The sequence below is a fragment of the Hippocampus zosterae genome, chromosome 8, assembly GCF_025434085.1.
Source record: "Hippocampus zosterae strain Florida chromosome 8, ASM2543408v3, whole genome shotgun sequence".
Classification (NCBI taxonomy): domain Eukaryota; kingdom Metazoa; phylum Chordata; class Actinopteri; order Syngnathiformes; family Syngnathidae; genus Hippocampus; species Hippocampus zosterae.
Genome location: NC_067458.1, coordinates 25,847,820 through 25,869,479, shown reverse-complemented (window position 1 = coordinate 25,869,479; position 21,660 = coordinate 25,847,820). Strand labels below are relative to the sequence as shown.

The window sequence follows — 21,660 nt, the reverse complement described above, 5'->3', positions numbered from 1 at the left end:
TTCTGTATTTTCCCAAAACAGCGAAAAGAAAATGTTTTTTTAATGGAAGCAATTTTATAATATATACATATTTGGACATTTTTATATTTGACTTCTGTCCTCATAAGATGGCTAAATTCAAATATTACTCTCCAAACGTGGCTTTACATTGAGTTGTGTTTATTTTTATTTTTTTTAAACAAAATCAGACTCTGGAAAATTGTTCAGACTTCATACTTGTCAAATTACAATTTACAATATTTCCTCTGAATAATGTTTGATGGGAAAATAAAACATGTTATGATGCTAAAATAAAGCAAAACTTTCAATTCCGCTTCATCCAAACCTGGCAACTAACCACGTCCAACCGGCGTGATTTTGGATGACAAGAGCTCAGAAAAGAAACCATGAAAGGTGACGTTTATTCAACATCTGCATCAATCAATCAATCGTGACGCTGCTTCCGCACACACAAAAAAATAACCAAAGCCCGTTGGAGTGCCAGGGCGACAGCACTTTTCATCGTCGATGGTCCGAACATGCGAGGTAGGGGAACCAAAGCAAAAAACTACTCATCATCCCAGGCTTGCTGCAGCAGGAAGTTGGCGGCCAAGTTTTCGTTTTTTTCGCAAGCGAAATACGCTTGGATGACCAAAGCTTCGGGGAAGCCCAGCGCTTTTAACTGAAACAAAAACAGACGCACCATGACTTGCATATCTACGCAGTCATACCTAAAAATAGGGAGGCTCACAAGTATTGGAACAGAAATGGAAACTGGCCAGTACAAAAAATAAAAAATAAAAAATCTAATGTCGCTTTGGTGACCAAATTGTGCCGCGAGGTGTTGGCGCCAGATTCGCACTGTTTTCAATGTAGTGACATGTCATCAGTGCATGCAAGACTCAGTTTTTTCGGTGTCACGTGACCTTTTCCGTTGAGCACAAACATTGCATTTTTGTGGCCAAATATGGGGTGTATATTTTTGTGTTTTTGCAGGACACGGTAATCTTTGTCTGTTTGAGATTGAAGCCCTGGTTGTAGTGATGTGTCGTTCGCGAACGAGCCGGCTCCAAGAGCCGGCTCTTTGTAGTGAACGATGGGAGCCGGCTCCCACCTCATTGGGAACCGGCTCCTCATTGGGGAGCCGGAAGGGGAGGGTTACACACGCACGCACGCACGCACACACACATATTCAGAGATTGTAACTTTTTGACAACCTTGTTTTGAGATGGGTCTTTGTACTTTGTTTTTATTTTTGTAGCACTCCATGTTGAGTATGTTCAGAAGAATATAAATAAAGCCATACAAATAAATATTTGATATGTCTATTTTTTGCATTAGTACTTCATTTTACACATATTACGTTATTTCTGGTATTAAATGAATTTAAGCAACAAAAAAACTGAGGAGCCATTTGGGAGCCTAAAGAGCCGGCTCTTTTTAGGGAGCCGATCCAAAAGAGCCGGCTCTCTAAAAGGAGCCGGAATTCCCATCACTACCTGGTTGGCCATGTGATTTGACCTTCCCCTGTCCCAATACTATTTGTCCATTGCCCATCCAGACAGGAAAAGCTTTACTGACCCTCTCGATGGCCTCCTTCTCCTGCGGCGTGACCTGAATGTAGTTGGAACGGGACGACGCCCGTGGCTCGCCCCCACCGCCGCTGCCGTCACCTCCTCCTCCTCCGCCGCCGCCACCTTGAGGCTCGTTGAGCATCTGGACAAATCGCTCTTGGTGCTGCGTGATTTGCTGCGTGACAACAAACCACAAGGCATCAGAATAGGCGAGTGCTTTGGTGGTTGCGCGTCGGCGCTCCCCCACCTGCAGAAGTTGCGGGTTATCTCGGCCGAGTTGCTGCAGCAGGGCGGGGAGAAGAGCCGGGTTCTGCTGGATGATCTGACGCATCTGCTGGAACTGAGGCTGGTTCCTCAAGAACTCCAGAGGGTTCTGAGCGGGCGCAGCGCCGCCACCTGGCGACGGACCTGGCGGCAGAAGAAAGATACAACATCCTTCTGGGAGTGGGGACGGGAAGAGTTTCAAGGGAAAAGTCAGGGTGTCACTGTCATTAAGATTAAGAAAACCTTTATTAGTCTCGCAATGGAGAAATTCCAGATTCACAGCAGCAAAGTTATGAAAGGAAGAAGTAGAACAACAAAAAATAGGAGCTGCTGGAAAGGCAGCCACTCTCGCGGCGCCATTTTGAAGTCAAAAATAACAAAAATAACACAAGACAACACATAGGACACAGTCGTTCAATCTTCACCAATTTTCTGCATACACTTTGTTGTCTGAAGCAGTTCGAGATGAAAGAGGAGAGGATCAAAGTGTCCTTTCACCAGTGGATCAGAGACATCATGCTGAAAAATGTGCACACGTCTGCTACAAGCAAAGTTTTGAAAGCAAACACGAAGCTGTAGCGTCCATTGACGAAAAGAGATTAGTTCACTTCTCCTGTCCCACATAATCCGCTTCAAACTCCAAGCCGCGACTCCCAGCTCCAAATCCGCATCGGCACTCCGCGCCAACGCTCCTTTCTTCTCATGTTTTTGTGGTCGATTGTAGCCCTTTTCCTGAGCGTTTTCTCGGCTACAATGGCCTTTGTGAGTACACATGCCGCCTTGATGATAGAATATCGCAATTACACGTGCCACGAGGCCCGTGTGAGCCATCAACATACAAAACGGGTTGTTTTTGCACTTACGGTTGGCCTCTACTGGCGGCGTGGTGGTGGTGGTGGTCGTCGTCTGCGTAGAGGGGGCTAGGGTGGCGGGGGGGTCCGTTGGAGAGTCCCCAAGAGCTGGCATGTCACCGGCCTCGGTGGTGGGGAGGCCCTGCGCCACCAAAAAAAAAAAAGGCAGTTATCATTTCATTCATTGGTCTTTTCATTGCGAACAATCGGCTAATTGATTTGTTATGAATTCTAAAATAGAACAAAAACAAAGTGTTTGCATGCACAAAAATAAATGTTTCAGAAGATATTATAATAAGCACATATTTTAATATACAGGTATCCCCCCCCCAAAAAAAGTTACAAGTAATTTACCATGCGTTTTACATATGTTTTTCCTTTTAATTGGTTAATTACAGTAATTTTAACTCCATACCTTTTTTTTTTAATGACAACTATATTTCAGAAATTATTTCAAGCATATTTTACAAATGCACTTTTCCTTTTAGTTGGTCAAGTAATCGCAATTAAATCAATAATTATCATTAAATCAACAATGCATACCTGTAAATAAATGTGGAAATGAAAATGTACATTTTAGTCATTAAACAGTGTATTTTTAGTCAATAATGTATTTTTAAAAGCCTATAATCAATCAAATAGAGGCAATGTGTATATACATATATAAAAAACAAACAATTGTTTTAACTTCTTTCAAAATGTTTGTCGAATGTCAAAACGGATGTCTTGGTGTTCGACGTGCTCACAGTGAGTAAATACTCGACGGCGCGGTCTGGGTTGTTGTAGCTGGCCCGCAACGCCGACACCACCGCCTGCCGCTCGTAGCCCATGGACATGATTTCCGACACCAGGTTCTCATAGGCCTGGCCCGTCACTGCCAGGGAGCAAGAGATGTCACTTATTTTGTTTTTCTCCCATCAAATCATGGATCGGTCGCTATTTTACCAAGAATGGACGCCGCCTCCTCCAGCAGGCCCAGCTCGTCCGCCACGCTGACAAACACAAACCAACACATTTGTGGTGCATTGTGTCTGGAAAATTGGAGTGCAATTAATTCAACCACCAAACTTACCTGGAATCTGATGAACGGACGGACGCTCGACTTGCCGCTTCCTCCGCCGGCGTGTCACCGGGCTTCTGCACATCCGTCGTGACCGTCGAGGGGATTACGGCTTCGGGGGGGTCTTGGGTGGCAGCCGACGGTGGGGACGCATCTTCGGGAGAGGTGGTGGGCGTGTTCTCCGGGGCGGGCGGCGGGGGCACTTCCGCCGACGTGGCGGCGGCGGCGGCTTCTTCTTGCCTGGGGACGCACACGGATGAGGAGGGCAAGGACGAAGAAGAGGATGCCGGTTCTGACGTCGAAGAGGAATCGGGGGGCGGCGCAGATTCAGGGGTCGACTTTGGGGTGGGTTGAGGGGAGGGCGCCGCTTTGGGCTACAAATAAAGAAAACAAAAATTGAATGTTTGGATATACACAATATGACAAGATCATAATTCTCACATTTGCTTTTTTTTTTTTAAACGTGTTCTGATTAATGTTGAACTGCATTAATTTAGGAATGTTCATCAATATTAGGCAATGTTGCCCTCTGCTGTCCACTAAAAGTTGGATGCTCACGTGCTTGTCACATGAATTGAGGTAAACACCACGAATGACGAAACGCACTTAGGCAATTTAGTAATGGCGGCTAATGCTGACATTACACCCCCCCCCCCACCCCACTTCACTCAACTGCAATTCCAAGGGCCCCGTTCACCTCCGAAAATGTTCCCAACCGATTTGCACTCATCTCCAGAATGGTCATTTTGGTCCGAAAAAGTCGGACATCCGCCAATCGGCAGAAAATGCTCATCTTTGCATCGCTTCATAAGCAAATTATGATATTACAACCGATTCAGGACCAAATATGCCGTAAATATCAACTGGCCCAGTCGATCAGACATGTGTACATTTTGTATGATTTGTTCACCTTACTTAAAAAAAAAAACACATTTGAGTTGACCACTTAGAGGAAATAAAATTGGAATGAATGCATTAAATATGAGAGGACAGATTAAGAATGAGGGCCATAATTTGCTGTTTCTTTAGCCCCGCCCCCCTCTCCCAACATAAAAATATTCATTCAACATTCCCAAAACTTTGCAAAGTTAAAACTGACCTTGGCGACCATGAGAACCACAAAGTTTTTCTCGCTGATGTTGTATTCTTTCAGCGCCATGTCGTCGTTCAAGATTTTGCCTGGCGAGAAGGAAAAGATGACATGAGCAGCGCAACACTTTTTTTAACGATACATTTCTCATTTTGACGAGCGGTATCCGTTGGGAACCTGCGTAGATGAGTTTTTGCCCTGCAGCGGGAAACACATCTTTTCCTCGCTCCTCTGCGATTCTTTCCTTCAACACTTTAACCTGACAAGCACAAGACAATAACACAAGTATTCATATAAATTGCTCCATGGTCTTTTATTCCATCTCCGATGGTAAACGAAACATACAGTGCGCATTTTCCCACAATTTAAAATTGTTCAGTCTTCCAACTTGTTGTCAGGAATTGTTTTTAAGTTGATTTCTGGAGTTGTTTTTGATGTGCATGTACAGAGTTGAGTATAGAGTTTGCTGTACATGGATTTTTAAGCCTTTTGGGGCAAAATAGTTTCTGCCGTCTTACTTCTACAATAAACAGGAGTGGAACGATCACGTTCGTTCCGTTAATAAAGGAGGTCAGATATGTTTGTTAATTGAAACGTAAACGGCTCTCGACGTACAAACAATGAGGAATCTTGCATAGTCATTCGCTGACACCGAGACGAGTTCACAGCAAATCCACATGTCCCTTACACGCTTTTCAAAATAAAGCAAAGCGCCAATCGTGCTATCGTTTTGAAATGGTCAAAAACACGTTACAAATGTCAATAAAGGTGAATATTTGTCTACCATATATATATTTGAAATTAACGGCTTGACCCAATACCACGGTGCTATTTCGAACGCTATTGATTTTAACTTTGAAGAGAAAAATCGACTGTACCGCTGTGACTTGGGCTAGCTTAATTGGAGGCTACATCTCCGCGCGCAGGTGACTTGAGGTCCCGCAAACACGTCAACTTGTGTCCCCTCCCCTCTCAAACGATTCATCAATTGAACAAAAAAATAAAAACCTCAAGAGCGTTTCAGACCCGACAGAGTCAACCCGAAAAGCCGCGCGGCAAGACTCGGCTAGGCTATGGTGAACGTATGCTACAAGCTAGCCCGTCAGTGCGGGGGCTTCTCGGCTCGCTCACGGCCGCCGCCACCGCGTTTACCTCGAGCAACTTTTGACTCACCGTCTCCTCGGCGTCGATGTGAATTTTAAACGTTTGCTGCTGGAGCGTCCTCAACGTCACCGTCAGCATTCTGCCAGCCGCTAGAACTCAAAATACACACGAAAAAAAACCCCAAACTCCTTTCGCACTTAACATTCGCTCTGCGTTTCGCCACTTGGACTACTGAAGAGTCCCCGTCGAAGTGCACTCGTCTGTGCACTCAGTGAGTGACTCAGCTGTCTGACTCAATGGAAGCAGAATGGGGGCACAAGGGCGCCCTCTAGGTGGCCAGGGAGAGAATGACAGAACGTGTTGCGTTCACCAATAGTAGGAAACAAGACAACCAAACGAGAGCTGATGATAAATCGACAGCACTGCCCCTGGCGCTCCGGAGGGACGTCTTCAAACCTGCCTGGGGGAGATTTTTGCGTTTCATCACCAGCGCCTTTCTCAACGTATGAGTTCAACACCCAAGCATTTCCCAGGGACGTAACATCAGTTGGAGAAGTGGTTGTGGCGATAGTGCGGTTTATTACCAACAACCTTCCAGAAGAAATGTGTTCAACCATTCCAAACACATTTAGTAATTATGCGGAAGAGGACCAATGTTTGAAGACTCATCACACAACTCCAAAATTTGAGTAACTACTAGACCAAATAAGGGCGGCCCGGTAGTCCAGTGGTTAGCACGTCGGCTTCACAGTGCAGAGGTACCGGGTTCGATTCCAGCTCCGGCCTCCCTGTGTGGAGTTTCCATGTTCTCCCCGGGCCTGCGTGGGTTTTCTCCGGGTGCTCCGGTTTCCTCCCACATTCCAAAAACATGCGTGGCAGGCTGATTGAACACTCTAAATTGTCCCTAGGTGTGAGTGTGAGTGCGAATGGTTGTTCGTTTCTGTGTGCCCTGCGATTGGCTGGCAATCGATTCAGGGTGTCCCCCGCCTACTGCCCGAAGACAGTTGGGATAGGCTCCAGCACCCCCCGCGACCCTAGTGAGGATCAAGCGGCTCGGAAGATGAATGAATGAATGAATACTAGACCAAATAGTGGCAAGACCCCCACGGGAACATGATTTTTATTGCCACACTTGAATAATAAGTAACTACACATCCACTCCAGTAGGTGGCAATGGTGCCCTTATTTTATTGATCTTTTATTCCAAACAAAGAGATGCATTTCAAATCTTTCCAGGTACTGACTTAAAAGAAAAAACATTAAAAGTTATTCTTCCATCCTGGCCCACCGTGTGCCCCGAGCAGACGCGTAGGCTTCAATTATTGTCGTTTCCTTGACAAAGTTTGCGAGTCAGATTGTCGAGGTGTGCTATTTCATTGGCAGAATCTCAAAACCAGTATAGAGGAGGAGAATGAGGATCATTATACTTTTAACACACAGAGCAGCATTTGCATTCAAGACCAAGTAAGAATAAATAACGAGAAGTCAAACTATGTTCCTGAGACTTTTTTTCGTGCATCAATTCAAAATAGTCATGACCATTCAATTTTGTGTTGATCGGATAAAATGGTATCCAGGGGGGGAAAGTTTTTATTTGCAAAATTCCGGGCCACGCAAAGAGGGAGTTTTCTTTGGCGCGGAGGGGGGCGGGGCTATAATTGGTGGGCTTTCCGCCATTTTGAGGTCATTCGATACATGTGAGTGACACCAAAGCTAACCACGTTTTCATGTATTTTGTCCATCTGGTGTTGCCATATTTGCGATGCAGATTAGGTTGCGTGTGGACTTTGGGTAACCATATTGGTAGCAAATACCCTCAACTCCCATCCGAACGCAGAACTACAGCTCAGTGTTGATTTTCCGCACGGGCTTCTTGTCATCAGCCTTGTCATCGTGATCATCACCAAAGTCAACGTCCAAGTTGTCCTTCGTGTTGTGCTCGTCGTCCCACTTCTTCCTCTCCAGCTCGTCTTGCTCTTCCTTCATCTTTTTCTCCGCTGCCTGGTGAGCACAAAATGCCAACAAACATCTTACAATAAACGTGGCATGATCAACATGGGCCAAACAATTAGCTTGCTCAAAAGCGCTTTGGTCACCCTCATGAGTCCCCAAGTCTGCCGGGCAAACTCTTCGGCTTCCCGGATGTCATCGGTGATGAGGAAGTTGTCAAAGACAGTTCCGGACCTCATCTGAAGGGGGCGACGCGTCATTAAGCACAACATCGGCGAACGGACGCCGTCCGGCTGGCTGTCGGAGCTCACCTGCCACAATTCCAATCCCAGCACGCCGATGTTGAGGAATTTGTACATTTCTGCGTCGTGAACGTAATCTGGGTTGGGGATTTCAGGGGGGACCCACAAGCCTACGTATTTGGGGTTGTCTATCTGCCTGGGCGTCCAGTCGCCCTGCGAGCAACAAACAGCGAGGTGAGGAGGTGACGGATGCCTGCAACATTATAAGTCCGCACACCGCTTACGGACGCACCTTATAGTCGGGATTGAGCATCACCCGACGCGACCACACGCCGTCGATGTCCTCGCGCCAGTCGCTGGGTTTATGGTGTTTGGGGTCCGGGATGGTTTCTGGCTGGTCCCAATCCTGAAGAAAAACAACTTTTCATTCATTCATTCATTCATTCATTCATTCATTCATTCATTCATTCATCTTCCGAGCCGCTTGATCCTCACTAGGGTCGCGGGGGGTGCTGGAGCCCATCCCAGCCGTCTCCGGGCAGTAGGCGGGGGACACCCTGAACTAGTTGCCAGCCAATCGCAGGGCACACAGACAATTTAGAGCGTCCAATCAGCCTGCCAGGCATGTTTTTGGAACGTGGGAGGAAACCGGAGCACCCGGAGAAAACCCAAGCAGGCCCGGGGAGAACATGCAAACTCCACACAGGGAGGCCGGAGCTGGAATCGAACCCGGTACCTCTGCACTGTGAAGCCCACGTGCTAACCACTGGACTACCGGGCCGCCTAACTTTTCATTGACCAACTTTGAAGTGAGAAGGGGTTACAAGCCCCTTTCGTGCCGTATCGTTTTCTGCTATTTTTTTCTTGCGTCGCCGTTCTGTGTGACAGGTACCGATGGTGAAAACACAACAAGGTATGAAATTCAAAACTCGCTGTATCAGTTTTCACATCGGCCATTTTTTTTTTCATGTCAAATTTGGGCCCCCTTTTTCATGCAGTACTTTTTTGCCTGAAAAAAAATTGCCACTCTGTCATTTAATTCATTCAACCGAAGCGCCAGGGGAATGAGAGGCCCGATTCGGTGTCGACTGAACCACGTCTACAATTTTCAACCTGAGAAGATGCTTCTGCAGTGATGGGCCTTATTGATGAATGCAATTATTTTCAGGTTTCTTAAACATCTGAAACAGGCTGACAAAAACTATGGAGGGAAAGATTTAAAAAAAAATTGGGCTGCAACTTAACTACTCGAGGCGGCCCGGTAGTCCAGTGGTTAGCACGTGGGCTTCACAGTGCAGAGGTACCGGGTTCGATTCCAGCTCCGGCCTCCCTGTGTGGAGTTTGCATGTTCTCGCCGGGTTTTCTCCGGGTGCTCCGGTTTCCTCCCACATTCCAAAAACATGCGTGGCAGGCTGATTGAACACTCTAAATTGTCCCTAGGTGTGAGTGTGAGTGCGAATGGTTGTTCGTCTCTGTGTGCCCTGCGATTGGCTGGCAACCGATTCAGGGTGTCCCCCGCCTACTGCCCGGAGACGGCTGGGATGGGCTCCAGCACCCCCCGCGACCCTATTGAGGATCAAGCGGTACGGAAGATGATAACTTAACTACTCTGTGTGTGTGTGTGTGTGTGTGTGTGTGTTTGTATGACTATTCTTGTGAGGACCTCTGTGATTATAAGACCAACGTAGTGAGGACATTTTTGACAAGTGAGGACATTTAGGCCAGTCCTCACAAGTTTTTCATTCTAAAGTGTGCGTGTGCGTGTGTGTGTGTGTGTGTGTGTGTTTTTAAACAAGCAAATGGCAGAAGATACGTGGCAGGGATGCGGTCAGACCAATCCAGGAAAAATAACTGGTAAAGTTTTTTTTTTGCACAGTAGCGATGGGACGAGGCCCGAGTCCCTTATACATTTTTTATTATGGGGGGGTGGGGGGGGGCTGAATAGCTCATATTTTGTATTGCACTGTGATATGGAAATAATCGCATGTATAACAAACGGCTTTTCAAATGACAGGAAAGACTGATTAGACGTCGTATGTAAATGCAACACCTTTTTTTTTTTTGTAAGCAACCGAGCAGGAAACAAAGATGTTTTTTTTCCGAAATGAAAAGCAGTTGGACTTGTTCATCTTGTCACGCAAACTGCCAGACGCGCATTGTCAGAAGGTGATGTAAACGTAAAGATTGAGTCAATTTGAAAAGATCCAGGCCAAGCAGCTTCCAAAGATGTTTGGAGAGAAAAAAAATTATGATGATGATGATGATGGAAGACAACGGCGCAACCATTGAGGTTGTCGCGGGCGCTACGAAGGGGGCCGTGAACGACACGCTCACCTCGGGCTTGGTGTCGTCGGGGTCGGGCATGGTGGGCCGGTCGTCCCAGTCGGCCGGCTTGCTGGCCAGGGGGTCTTTGATGGTCTTGGGGGGCAGCAGGTCCCAGTCGTCCTCCAGCGAGCCCGACGCCACCTCACGGTTGTCGATCTTCACCTGATACGTTTGGTCCGGACGCAGCACCAGCGTGTACACGTGACTCAGCTCGTCGTCCTGATGGAGAGAAATGGGAGTTCAGAACATGCCGGAGAGCAGGAGGCGATCTGTCTAAAAGTTGGGGTGTTTCTAAGAAAAAAAAAGGTGTTAGTTTTCTGGGAAAGTCATCTTCCCCCCCCATCCCCCCCCTTTAAAAAAATACAGCCCGGTAGTCCAGTGGTTAGCACGTCGGCTTCACAGTGCAGAGGTACCGGGTTCGATTCCAGCTGCGGCCTCCCTGTGTGGAGTTTGCATGTTCTCCCCGGGCCTGCGTGGCTTTTCTCCGGGTGCTCCGGTTTCCTCCCACATTCCAAAAACATGCGTGGCAGGCTGATTGAACACTCCAAATTGTCCCTAGGTGTGAGTGTGAGCGTGGATGGTTGTTTGTCTCTGTGTGCCCTGCGATTGGCTGGCGACCGATTCAGGGTGTCCCCCGCCTACTGCCCGAAGACGGCTGGGATAGGCTCCAGCACCCCCCGCGACCCTAGTGAGGATCAAGCGGCTCGGAAGATGAATGAATGAATAAAAAAATACAATAAACCTGACTTACAAAAGCTCCACTTTTTTGAAAAAAACGGTACTTTTTTGAAGTCTGTCTTGGAAAAATTTCCAATCTCTCCAAGATTTATTTTTTTTTACTTTCCTGAGGAAAATAGTCAACATTTTTGTCAATAAAACGTTTTTTTTGTTTTTTTTTTTCACCAGAAAATGTGTCATTATTTTTTTCCCAGAAAGTCTTTTTCCAAGATAAAAAGTAGCCATTTTTTTCCAAGGGAAAACCTTTGGAATTTTCATGCGGAAGTGAGAGAATATTTTTCATCAGAAAAACTAAAGCCACCATTTTTATTTCCCGAAAAAAAGTCACAGTTCAACATTCAGAAGATGAACAAAGTACCTTTTTTGAGAGAGAAGTTTCCAAAGATTTACCAAAAGGTCATTTTTGCTGACCTTGCACGGAATGTTTTTCTTGATTTGGTGTCCTTGTCCCTTATAGTTGAGGATGACATGAACCTTCTTGATGGGCGCGCCGCAGATGTCGGGACCTGCCACCAAACACAAACACAACGCCAGTCGGACCTCCCCCAAGGGCTCAAGCAAGTTCATTGAAAAAAAACAAAAAAAAAATCCTCCCCTAGTGACCTGCACGATCTTCAACATAACCCAGGCGAGGGCTTCAAATCAGGGTTTGAAAACAGGATGAGAACTTCAAACTAGGGTTTCAAGCTAGGGTCAAGGTTTCAAAATAAGATCTTCCTGAGGACAGGGTTGTGTTTTGAAGAGAGCGTTGAACATTGTTTTCTGACCAAACATGATGGAGAAGGGCGAATTGGCATTCATCTGGGTCTGGTCGAGTCGGGCGTCAAAGATTTTGATGTAGCCTCCGCCGCAGTCGATGCCCTGCTGATGCCTGACACTGAACTGGATCACCAGGACTTTGCCCTCGTTGCTGAACGGTTCCATGCGCGCCGAGAGTGCGTAGAAGTGCGCATCCTCGCTGGTTTGCACGCCTGCAACCGGGAAAACCGAGGGAAGGTGGAGAAGACGATGAGACAGGACAACATTCCAGCGCACTTTCATTCATTCATTCATCTTCCTAACCGCTTGATCCTCACTAGGGTCGCGGGGGGTGCTGGAGCCTATCCCAGCCGTCTCCGGGCAGTAGGCGGGGGACACCCTGAATCGGTTGCCAGCCAATCGCAGGGCACACAGAGACGAACAACCATTCGCACTCACACTCACACCTAGGGACAATTTAGAGTGTTCAATCAGCCTGCCATGCATATTTTTGGAATGTGGGAGGAAACCGGAGCACCCGGAGAAAACCCACGCGGGCCCGGGGAGAACATGCAAACTCCACACAGGGAGGCCGGAGCTGGAATCGAACCCGGTACCTCTGCACTGTGAAGCCGACGTGCTAACCACTGGACTACCGGGCCGCCCTCCAGCGCACTTGTCACAAGATATTTCAAACCAAACAAAACAGCAATCGTAACTCCAAACATGCTTTTCAGAGAGGATAAAGAATATATGCCTGTGAATATTTGAGTGTGATTTTTATGTTTTGGGGGGTGGGGTTGGGGGGTTCTGACTCACCCTTATCAAGCTCAGCGTCACCATATAACTTTCCAGCACTCAACGTCCATTGGCCATAATCGTCCTTGTGTTTGGACTCCACCCACCTGCTCCTCCAACCATCTGACACGAGACAAAACAGAAATATTTGACACTTTCAGAACAAATTTACCAATTTTTTTAAAGGAAATTAAGGAAATAGTTCTTGTCTGTTGAATTATTTTTTTTAAGTTTGACATAATTTTTTTTCAATTTTTACCCTTTTTCAGTTAATTCAGTTTTTTTTCATTTTATTGAAATGCAATAAATATTGATTGAGTTGTTTATTGTGAAGGTGCATTTCTTTTTATCACTTGAAAAAAATAATTTACTGTAATTTAATTGAAAATATGACTTCTCTCATTTTTAATTAACGCATCACAATTTCTATTAAAAAAATTAATAAAGTCAATATGAACGGGTGCTTTATAAGAAGGGGGATTTTTTTTTTGTATTGTTTTAAAGCTCCACCTCGATGTGGTTGCGGGCTGGCGTGATCCCTTTAGAGCGCCTCGTTGTCAGCTGCAAGTGTGCACACATCACAGAGATAAGGAGATGTGTCTTTTCAATAGCACGGCCGCTTTAGAGTGCCTCGTTGTCGTCTCTGAGTGCACGCATATTGTAGCAGTGGCGTTTGATTGACAGCTCACAGTTGAGCGGGGCGTGGTTTCAATGTAGCGAGAGAATTACTTGATTTGTCAGCACTTTGAAGCCTTATTTGAAATACTTGGCCATTTTTTCAACAGCCAACAAGTGTTGCCCACGTTTGTGTTCCTCATGTTTCGTGTAAGTTGACATTTTGCGGGAGTCGTCAGTCTCAGCGGACGACGGCCAGTGGGAGTTGCCGAACCAGCTTGTGATGTGGCGGCAGAGAAGCATCGTCGCACCAGTTGTGAGTTGAGCCGGAAAGGTGGCATTTATTCACTGCTGCCACAATTCTCCTCACTTTGGAAAACTGTCGAAACATTTTGTGCACACGTACTGAAGCCAAATATAGATGTTAATAGCTAGAATTAATGTTTTTGTGGCCAAATTCATTGAATGGAATATATTTACTTGCGAAAAGAAAGAAAGAAAAAGACGAAAAAGAGTAACTTTTGCTGCCAAATAGTGAGAAAATGTGAAGCTGAGCCCGTCCATACTGCACCTCCATCGAGAAACTGCTCCTTGAAGAAGACGGTGGCGTGGCCGCTGCAGGCGAGCGAGGCTACGAGCACGAAGAAGGCGGCCGGCAGCGGCATCACTTGCTCGGGTAAACTGAGTTGGGGTTGAAGACGCCCCACCACGGCGACCGTCAGCTAATACAGGCGAGCCAGGTGAGACAAGAAAGCCAAACACCTGTGGCCCTCACTCATTGGCCGAGGGCTCGAGAACGCTCGGCCTATCAGAGGAGACAACGGGTGTGATTTTTCGGAAAGCTTCGGCAAAGATCGGCGAGGCGAGATGTATTACTTCCGCATTCAAGTCGTCACCTTACATTTCAAAACGCGAAACCACACGATGAATTAGTTGTTGTTTTTCATGAAAGTTGATATTTATCCTTATCACTAATTAAAAATATTCCCTGAAAATGTGAACAGTTTTGTTCACCGATATGCATTTCATTCAAAAATCATATTTACGAATATTCTTTCTGCTTGTAAAGTCATTTGTTCGTAGACGTTGACATAAAAAAAAAGACAGCTTACGCTTCGATTTGCGTATCAATGAATGAATGACGGAATCAATCAATCATTTTTTATTGAAAGCCTCTAGGTGACAAACTAAATAATTACTGTATATAAAACAACACGCTGTACATACAGATTGTGCCTAAAATAATTTTGCTGGATTCTTCACGGAAGACTCTAATAAATAATTAGTTTTTGAACTGAATTAGTTTTTATTTTTATACTATATAATTATATAGTAAATTATTTTATACTTTATAATTGGCTTGAAAATTGTTGTCACGTTTACGTAGAAAGCCGTGATAGTATAGAGGTTAGTACTCTGTGTTGTGGCCGCAGGAGCCCCGGTTCGATTCCGGGTCATGGCAAGCATCTCGTTTTTGTTCAAAACGTCCCATGAGATTTCATTTCAGTCTTGAACTGTTACGTGTAGCACGCTTTGGCTTTCTTCCTCGGAGGTATGACTCACAAGTGGCCTCTTGTGACTGAAGCCAGATGCCAGCCATCTTACGTTGCCACAGTTACTGAGAACTTCAGTTGGGCTTTGGCTGAAAGCACCTGTTATTAGTGCGTGTTTTATGGTAGGGTGTTTTATCTTTTGTATTATTGTTCTTTCATGTTAAATGTTCTGGAAATTGTTTTCTTGCAGCTGCAACTTTTGTGAAAGCGCTATCCAGATAAAGACGTATTATATTGTGTTGTATTGTATTGTGTCATTCACTGTGTTGCCAAAACGACCGGCTGATTATATACTCCAGTGTATGCACGTTACAAAACGTAGTCAAAACAAATATAGCCTTCATTGCATATCTTTATTCGATTTTTTTTTTCTACTGAGGAGAGGAGAACCTTCCGAGGAAAAGGATCGAATTAGATTTATTGTGTCTGATATAGAAGAGGAAAGGGTGGTCTGCTGTGAAGTGTTCCTCCCTCAGCATGCAAAAAGCCGCGATGCCAGCAGTGGCCGCGGCAGCCTCGGTGCCCTCCTCGTTGACCTCCACGAAGGCTTTGTGGGCCACTGTGGACAGAGAAAGTCCTCCCTCGCCGTTCATTCCAGAAAGGTCGGCCTTTGCGGCACAAAACACATCTGTCATGCCCAGTTTAGCGAGAGGCTCATTCAGCTCGTACTCCTCTTCCAGTTTGAACTTTGGCAGATGAACAACGATTTCGGAGTGGATGTCCATGTTGTCTCTGCTGGTCCACTCATCGAGCTTCGCGTGTGTCAGCTCCTCCTCCAGCTACAAGAAAATCAGAAGTGTTAAAAACTTAGCCTCAAACCTCACCTCAAAACTGTATCAGTGTAGCTACCACTCGGTGTTGATTGCATAAATGTCAAATCACATCAATTGGACGGAATTTGCCGTTGGGTCGAGTACCTTCAGCAGTGGGTCAGTGCCATCGCTCGTCTCCTCCGGAAGCAGGATGAGCATGCTGAGCTCCTCGTCCAGGTACGGCAGCTCCAGGATTTGCAGACCCAGCTCGGGAATGTAGTTGTAAGGCATTTTCTTCATCAGATACATCATATTCACCGACGTCGTCACATTCTGACAAAATGGTCAAATACGGAGAACTTGGCGTGAAGCCGCCTCGTTTTAGCAACTTCCTCCCACGTTCTCGGAAGACTTTTTAGACTAAAGGCTCTTGCGTTCTTTCATTTTCACCTGGTCGACTTTGAACGGCATCTCTTTGGTGTCGGCCGGATCGAAGCGCTGCTTCCAGTTGCCTTTGAAGTAGATGGCATTGACCAGAGCCAATCGCGTCATGCTGCTGACCGTTCCCGGCTTCAGAAGATCTTGAATCTTATCTGAGAGCGAAACGCACAAAACGCAAGCAACCTCTGCATTTTGCATTCACGACTATATACCGGGGCGGCCCGGTAGACCAGCGGTTAGCACGTTGGCTTCACAGTGCAGAGGTACCGGGTTCGATTCCGGCTCCGGCCTCCCTGTGTGGAGTTTGCATGTTCTCCCCCGGCCTGCGTGGGTTTTCTCCGGGTGCGCCGGTTTCCTCCCACATTCCAAAAACATGCGTGGCAGGCTGATTGGGCGCTCCAAATTGTCCCTAGGTGTGAGTGTGAGTACGAATGGTTGTTCGTTTCTGTGTGCCCTGCGATTGGCTGGCAACCGATTCAGGGTGTCCCCCTGCCTACTGCCCGAAGATAGCTGGGATAGGCTCCAGCACCCCCCGCGACCCTAGTGAGGATCAAGCGGCTCGGAAGATGAATGAATGAATGACTATATACCGTACGCAACCTCGCCGGGGTCTTACTCTCCGTCTGCTGCTCCACCCAGCTGTTAATCTCCGCCCTGGAAGCCTCCGGAGCCGCGATGAAATCGACGGTCTTCAGATCGGCTTTGTAGTACTTCTGCGTGGCATCGAGGAATTGCTGCAGACAAAAGAAGCGCTCACAAATTGAGTGAGTCACTTACGCAAACGCGTCGGCCGCCGCCGCCCGCCGCCTGAAAACTCACAGATAGGAAGCGGGAAGTCGTTTCTCCATAAAGGCGATTGGCCAGCTTCAGGACGTACGACGCGGAGGGTGAATTGATGTCCGCGTTGAGAGTTTGGAAGTCCGCGTGGACGCTTTCACCGGAGCTGAATGACAGAGCCTGGGAGAAAGGATTTCACAAGTTTTATTTGGAATGGGAAACGATTAGAAAATACTAAAAAGTAGATTGCCGAAGGGCTTCATTTATCACAACATTAACCCCCCCCCCCCAAAAAAAACAGTTTTAAATGTTGTTTAGGTGGCCCGGTAGTCCGGTGGTTCGCACGTTGGCTTCACAGTGCAGAGGTACCGGGTTCGATTCCAGCTCCGGCCTCCCTGTATGGAGTTTGCATGTTCTCCCCGGGCCTGCGTGGCTTTTCTCCGGGTGCTCCGGTTTCCTCCCACATTCCAAAAATATGCGTGGCAGGCTAATTGAACACTCTAAATTGTCCCTAGGTGTGAGTGTGGGCGTGGATGGTTGTTCGTCTCTGTGTGCCCTGCGATTGGCTGGCAACTGATTTAGGGTGTCCCCCGCCTACTGCCCGGAGACGGCTGGGATAGGCTCCAGCACCCCCCGCGACCCTAGTGAGGATCAAGCGGCTCGGAAGATATCTAAATAAAAAAAACATAGCGGCCCGATGCTAACTGGTTAGCACGTCCGCCTCAGAGTGCAGAGGTGCAGGGTGGAATTCTGGCTTAGACCTTCCATGTGTGGTGTTTGCATGTTCTCCCCGGGCCTACGTGGGTTTTCTCCGGGTGCTCCGGTTTCCTCCCACATTCCAAAAACATGCGTGGCAGGCTGATTGGACGCTCTAAATTGTCCCTAGGTGTGAGTGTGGGTGTGGATGGTTGTTCGTCTCGGTGTGCCCTGCGATTGGCTGCCAACCGGTTCAGGGTGTCCCCCGCCTACTGCCCGGTGACAGCTGGGATAGGCTCCAGCAACCCCCGCGACCCTAGTGAGGATCAAGCGGCTCGGAAAATGGATGGATAAATGTTGTTTACCTTTGCCATCTGCGTAGCGGTGTCTCCTTTGGCCCCCAGGTAGACCATCGCTAACGCCGAGCTGATGCTCAACGGCGACACAAAGATGTTTCCGGTGGGGTTGGCTTGGCTCAAGGTGCGCAGCAGCTCGAGAGCAAAAGTCGTATTTGAGATGCTGAGGGCAGCCATCGTCGAGGCTAACGTCGTTTCCTGCAATGAGACGTCCTGTCTGTATTCATTTTGCACAAAAAGTGAGATTTTCTGTCGTCGATGCTTCAACCAAACGTGAATTTTACTTCATTCGGAATGTGCAGGCCATCAAACAGCTTCAAGGCTAATAATGACGGCAAGCTGTGAAATGTTAACAACTTTTTTTTGTTTTTTTTAAAATCTTTGATGTCGTATGGGGTTTGCCCGATAATTTCTAAAAAGCGATTTTAGTTTGTCTTAAAATATCTAAGCTGCAAGACAGTTGAATTTCTTTCCACATGGAAATGAGATCTGATATTAAGATTGAAAGCACGATGAACGCATCCAACAGGTGTCACAATCAACAATTCAAGTACTTTTCCAACGCCACGCCGTCGCCAATCTCTTTTTTTTTCAACTCGACTATCACGCAAAGTAGAATTTTCACAATACATGGTCAACTTCTGCATTACGCTCCCTTGACTTTTCAAATTTGACTCATCACGTTACCCCTTCGTCCACTTGTGACCCGCCGCTGTCGCTTTGTTCACGCCAAGTGAGCGCCTGCCCCCCCCCCAAAAAAGGAATGGAGAGGTCAAATCTGACAAAGCTCCCAAACGGGCTCCGGTGCGTCCAGAGGTGTGCTGGTGAATGATACAGACAAAGTGCCTTTGGACTGCGGCATATGGGCGGAACGCGTGACTGGGCGATAAGTGACGGGAACAACGATAAGCCAAACAAAGGGGAACAAAGAGGAATAGTCATCGGGGAGGGAGGTGCGACACATGCTGCTATTTGCACAGAAGGATCATTTTGTTTTGTCAGCCCGGCGACGCCGCGGCTAGGCTAGGCTATGCGAGAATCACGTTGAAAATACACATATGGATGGATGGATTCTCGAGTCGGTGGATTGATTGAAGCGTTTGTATGAACACAGAAGTGGCAACGGTACAGAAAATGGCCAAATAGTTCCAAATGCGCTCAAGTCCATAGGTTAAACGTGACACATTTACGACACATTTACGACACATTTACGACACATTTATGGGCCACGCCCGCAATCACTTGGCGCAATAATGTCTGCTTTTTTTATGAACCTACATAGTGCTCCTACACTGAAAAAAAAAGAGTTTCAAAATATGATTACTCACTTCAGTACAGATATCCCTGAGTAATCTACTTTACTGCAGTAGCGTATTTGTACTATTTACTGCCCCCCGCTGCATTTCCAGACAACCATTTTTTAAAGATACGCAGTTGAGTGTCCACAAATAATGGCCCCTTTGCAGCTCCCGTTGGGTAAAATGTGAAACCTGCAGCGTCGGGAGTAGGTAAGCTTGAGGCTTTCGTCAAACCAACAAGTTCATCTTACTTGTTTGGAAAAGGTGTGTTCCGTGTGATTTACGGCACACATTCCAGCTCGCCTTACTCATCGTGCAGGCAGGCTTTAAGCATCGCCGTGGCGACCACGATAAACAGCTCAAATTGATGGGTCACCTTTGGACCTCCGACGCCTGTGGACACAACCAGAATCATGTCGTCTGGCTGGCGGGTTAATGGGGGAGGTTTTCCTTGGAGAGATAACACCCCCCCCCCCACCCCCGCAAAGATCATGAACACATATTGACTTATCATTCATTCATTCATCTTCCGAGCCGCTTGATCCTCACTAGGGTCGCGGGGGGTGCTGGAGCCTATCCCAGCTGTCTTCGGGCAGTAGGCGGGAACACCCTGAATCGGTCGCCAGCCAATCGCAGGGCACACAGAAACGAACAACCATTCGCACTCACACTCACACCTAGGGACAATTTAGAGTGTTCAATCAGCCTGCCATGCATATTTTTGGAATGTGGGAGGAAACCGGAGCACCCGGAGAAAACCCATGCAAGCCCGGGGAGAACATGCAAACTCCACACAGGGAGGCCGGAGCTGGAATCGAACCCGGTACCTCTGCACTGTGAAGCCGACATGCTAACCACTGCACTATCGGGCCGCCCCATATTGACTTATTTTATAGTTAAATACATATCGCTGTGTGTTTTATGTTAAGAGACAAATATCTGTCTCACGCGCCTCACTTTTGTAAAAAATTAACACGTATGCCACCTCGGAGGACAAAATCCTGTCCTGGTTTGGTTTCCTGGTTTAACTCTTCAGGTTAAATCTCGTTCACGTCCTTTTCTGAGTGTAGCTCACAAAGTGGAGAAACGAGTTCTTGCTTATTTGCGGGTATATTGGTTGTATAATGTGGCCAAAAATGACACTTGTGCAGAGTTGTCACACAATTGAAAGTGACCGGTCGTATGAATTCCTCTGCCAAGTATTCTTCCTCAATCCACCTGGCGCGTCACAGCATTGCAGTGACTTTTACAAAAGGCACCCAAAGTGAGATTTCATTTCAGATCGTCTGGAGCGGACGGGAAATGACGTTAGCTTTAACGGGAACGCCATTTGAACGTCGTTAGCATTTCCCGTTTTCCCAAACGGGAAGTACGTCGTCGTTTGAGATGCCAGAGATAAGAAACCGATTTTACTCATGGCTAAATATTTATCACGTAACCGATGAGACCTGCTCTTGGTGGTCCCGGTCTCCTTGAGGTGACCACTCGCACCACTATCGCTGACCAAAACTGCCGGCCATCTCCCTTTTCCCGCACTCATCGAGGGGGGGGGGGAAAGGCTCCAGTGGCGATGAAGGCTCCTAAGCAGGCACTTAGTTGACTCGTGCGTCAAACCTATTCTGGGTGTCCGATAACAGGTCCCGCTTTTGCTCTCCTCGAGTTGACTCGGTTCCCAACGCAAACATAATACTCGTTGGCTAGCGCGTTGCGTCTAGGGAGGGCGGCATTTAGCATACTGGCAACACGTGGACCAGCAACATGGCCGCCCAACCTCACACTGCGGCAGTTCAGATGAGGATACAAAATGTACAGCAGCACGGCAGCATTTATTTGGAGGACGTTCCCATACGGGTTGCCCGATACAACTTTATTGATAAAGATGTTATTTTTCCAACCAGATACGTTTCTCCTGGTTTGCTCGCACCATGCAACCTTTCAGTCTGGTGATGTTTTTCAGCTGGTGAAAGGCTTTTTTAACCGATTGATCTCCTGAAAGTCCAAAACCACGACTGCCATTTTGTTTTAGCTTAGCTGAAGGAAATTCAACCGGATATTAATTGGAACTGATGTGATGCGGCAATGTTGAAAAATTTATCCGTGTGCCATCTGCATAGTTTTGATAGCCATCGTTTGCGTTTTGAAGCCATCCATCCATCCATCCATCTTCTACCGCTTATCCGGGGCCGGGTCGCGGGGGCAACAGCTTTAGCAGGGAAGCCCAGACTTCCCTCTCCCTAGCTACTTCTTACAGCTCTCCCCGGGGGATCCCGAGGCGTTCCCAGGCCAGCTGGGTGACATAGTCTCTCCAGCGTGTCCTGGGTCTTCCTCGGGGTCTCCTCCCGGTGGGACATGCCCGGAACACCTCACCAGGGAGGCGTTCAGGAGGCATCCGAATCAGATGCCCAAGCCACCTCATCTGGCTCCTCTCGATGTGGAGGAGAAGCGGCTCGACTCTGAGC

General features: G+C 47.3%; 3 protein-coding genes and 1 non-coding gene across 4 annotated transcripts; 1 reads left to right on the top strand and 3 right to left on the bottom strand.

Annotated features, from left to right (window-relative positions):
• Positions 1-372: 372 nt before the first annotated feature.
• LOC127605806 (UV excision repair protein RAD23 homolog B-like) lies at positions 373-6,232 on the bottom strand. The gene is made up of 10 exons (XM_052073600.1): positions 5,992-6,232; positions 4,996-5,077; positions 4,828-4,907; positions 3,741-4,102; positions 3,614-3,660; positions 3,415-3,542; positions 2,681-2,810; positions 1,801-1,961; positions 1,561-1,728; positions 373-661 (listed from the first exon to the last, which is right to left on the bottom strand). Exons 1-10 carry the CDS (start codon positions 6,058-6,060, stop codon positions 548-550), a joined length of 1,341 nt encoding a protein of 446 aa, XP_051929560.1. The 5' UTR covers positions 6,061-6,232; the 3' UTR covers positions 373-547.
• An 849-nt stretch (positions 6,233-7,081) lies between these two features.
• Positions 7,082-14,058, bottom strand: LOC127605809 (calreticulin-like). The gene is made up of 9 exons (XM_052073605.1): positions 13,900-14,058; positions 12,735-12,836; positions 11,945-12,148; positions 11,589-11,683; positions 10,449-10,658; positions 8,407-8,520; positions 8,184-8,327; positions 8,019-8,111; positions 7,082-7,923 (listed from the first exon to the last, which is right to left on the bottom strand). Exons 1-9 carry the CDS (start codon positions 13,991-13,993, stop codon positions 7,762-7,764), a joined length of 1,218 nt encoding a protein of 405 aa, XP_051929565.1. The 5' UTR covers positions 13,994-14,058; the 3' UTR covers positions 7,082-7,761.
• A 660-nt stretch (positions 14,059-14,718) lies between these two features.
• On the top strand, positions 14,719-14,790 carry trnah-gug (transfer RNA histidin (anticodon GUG)). The gene has a single exon. It is a non-coding gene; the product is annotated as a tRNA-His (tRNA).
• A 425-nt stretch (positions 14,791-15,215) lies between these two features.
• LOC127605800 (leukocyte elastase inhibitor-like) lies at positions 15,216-18,740 on the bottom strand. The gene is made up of 7 exons (XM_052073590.1): positions 18,591-18,740; positions 17,913-18,101; positions 16,894-17,031; positions 16,691-16,808; positions 16,084-16,226; positions 15,799-15,966; positions 15,216-15,660 (listed from the first exon to the last, which is right to left on the bottom strand). Exons 2-7 carry the CDS (start codon positions 18,078-18,080, stop codon positions 15,253-15,255), a joined length of 1,143 nt encoding a protein of 380 aa, XP_051929550.1. The 5' UTR covers positions 18,081-18,101; positions 18,591-18,740; the 3' UTR covers positions 15,216-15,252.
• Between the last annotated feature and the right edge of the window lie 2,920 nt (positions 18,741-21,660).

Bases quoted from the DNA above. Each gene is read 5' to 3' on its own strand.
- LOC127605806 (XM_052073600.1), bottom strand. From the start codon at position 6,060: ATGCTGACGGTGACGTTGAGGACGCTCCAGCAGCAAACGTTTAAAATT. The intron at 3,661-3,740 runs GTAAGTTTGGTG...TGTGTTTGTCAG, and splicing joins GTCCGTTCATCAGATTCCAG to CGTGGCGGACGAGCTGGGCC. The intron at 1,729-1,800 runs GTGGGGGAGCGC...GTTGTCACGCAG, and splicing joins ATAACCCGCAACTTCTGCAG to CAAATCACGCAGCACCAAGA.
- LOC127605800 (XM_052073590.1), bottom strand. From the start codon at position 18,080: ATGGCTGCCCTCAGCATCTCAAATACGACTTTTGCTCTCGAGCTGCTG. The intron at 16,809-16,893 runs GTGAGTTTTCAG...TTTTGTCTGCAG, and splicing joins CGACTTCCCGCTTCCTATCT to CAATTCCTCGATGCCACGCA. The intron at 16,227-16,690 runs GTAAGACCCCGG...TTTCGCTCTCAG, and splicing joins GGTGGAGCAGCAGACGGAGA to ATAAGATTCAAGATCTTCTG.
- LOC127605809 (XM_052073605.1), bottom strand. From the start codon at position 13,993: ATGCCGCTGCCGGCCGCCTTCTTCGTGCTCGTAGCCTCGCTCGCCTGC. The intron at 8,521-10,448 runs GTGAGCGTGTCG...GTTTTTCTTCAG, and splicing joins CCGACGACACCAAGCCCGAG to GATTGGGACCAGCCAGAAAC. The intron at 8,112-8,183 runs GTGAGCTCCGAC...CGCCCCCTTCAG, and splicing joins TGGGATTGGAATTGTGGCAG to ATGAGGTCCGGAACTGTCTT.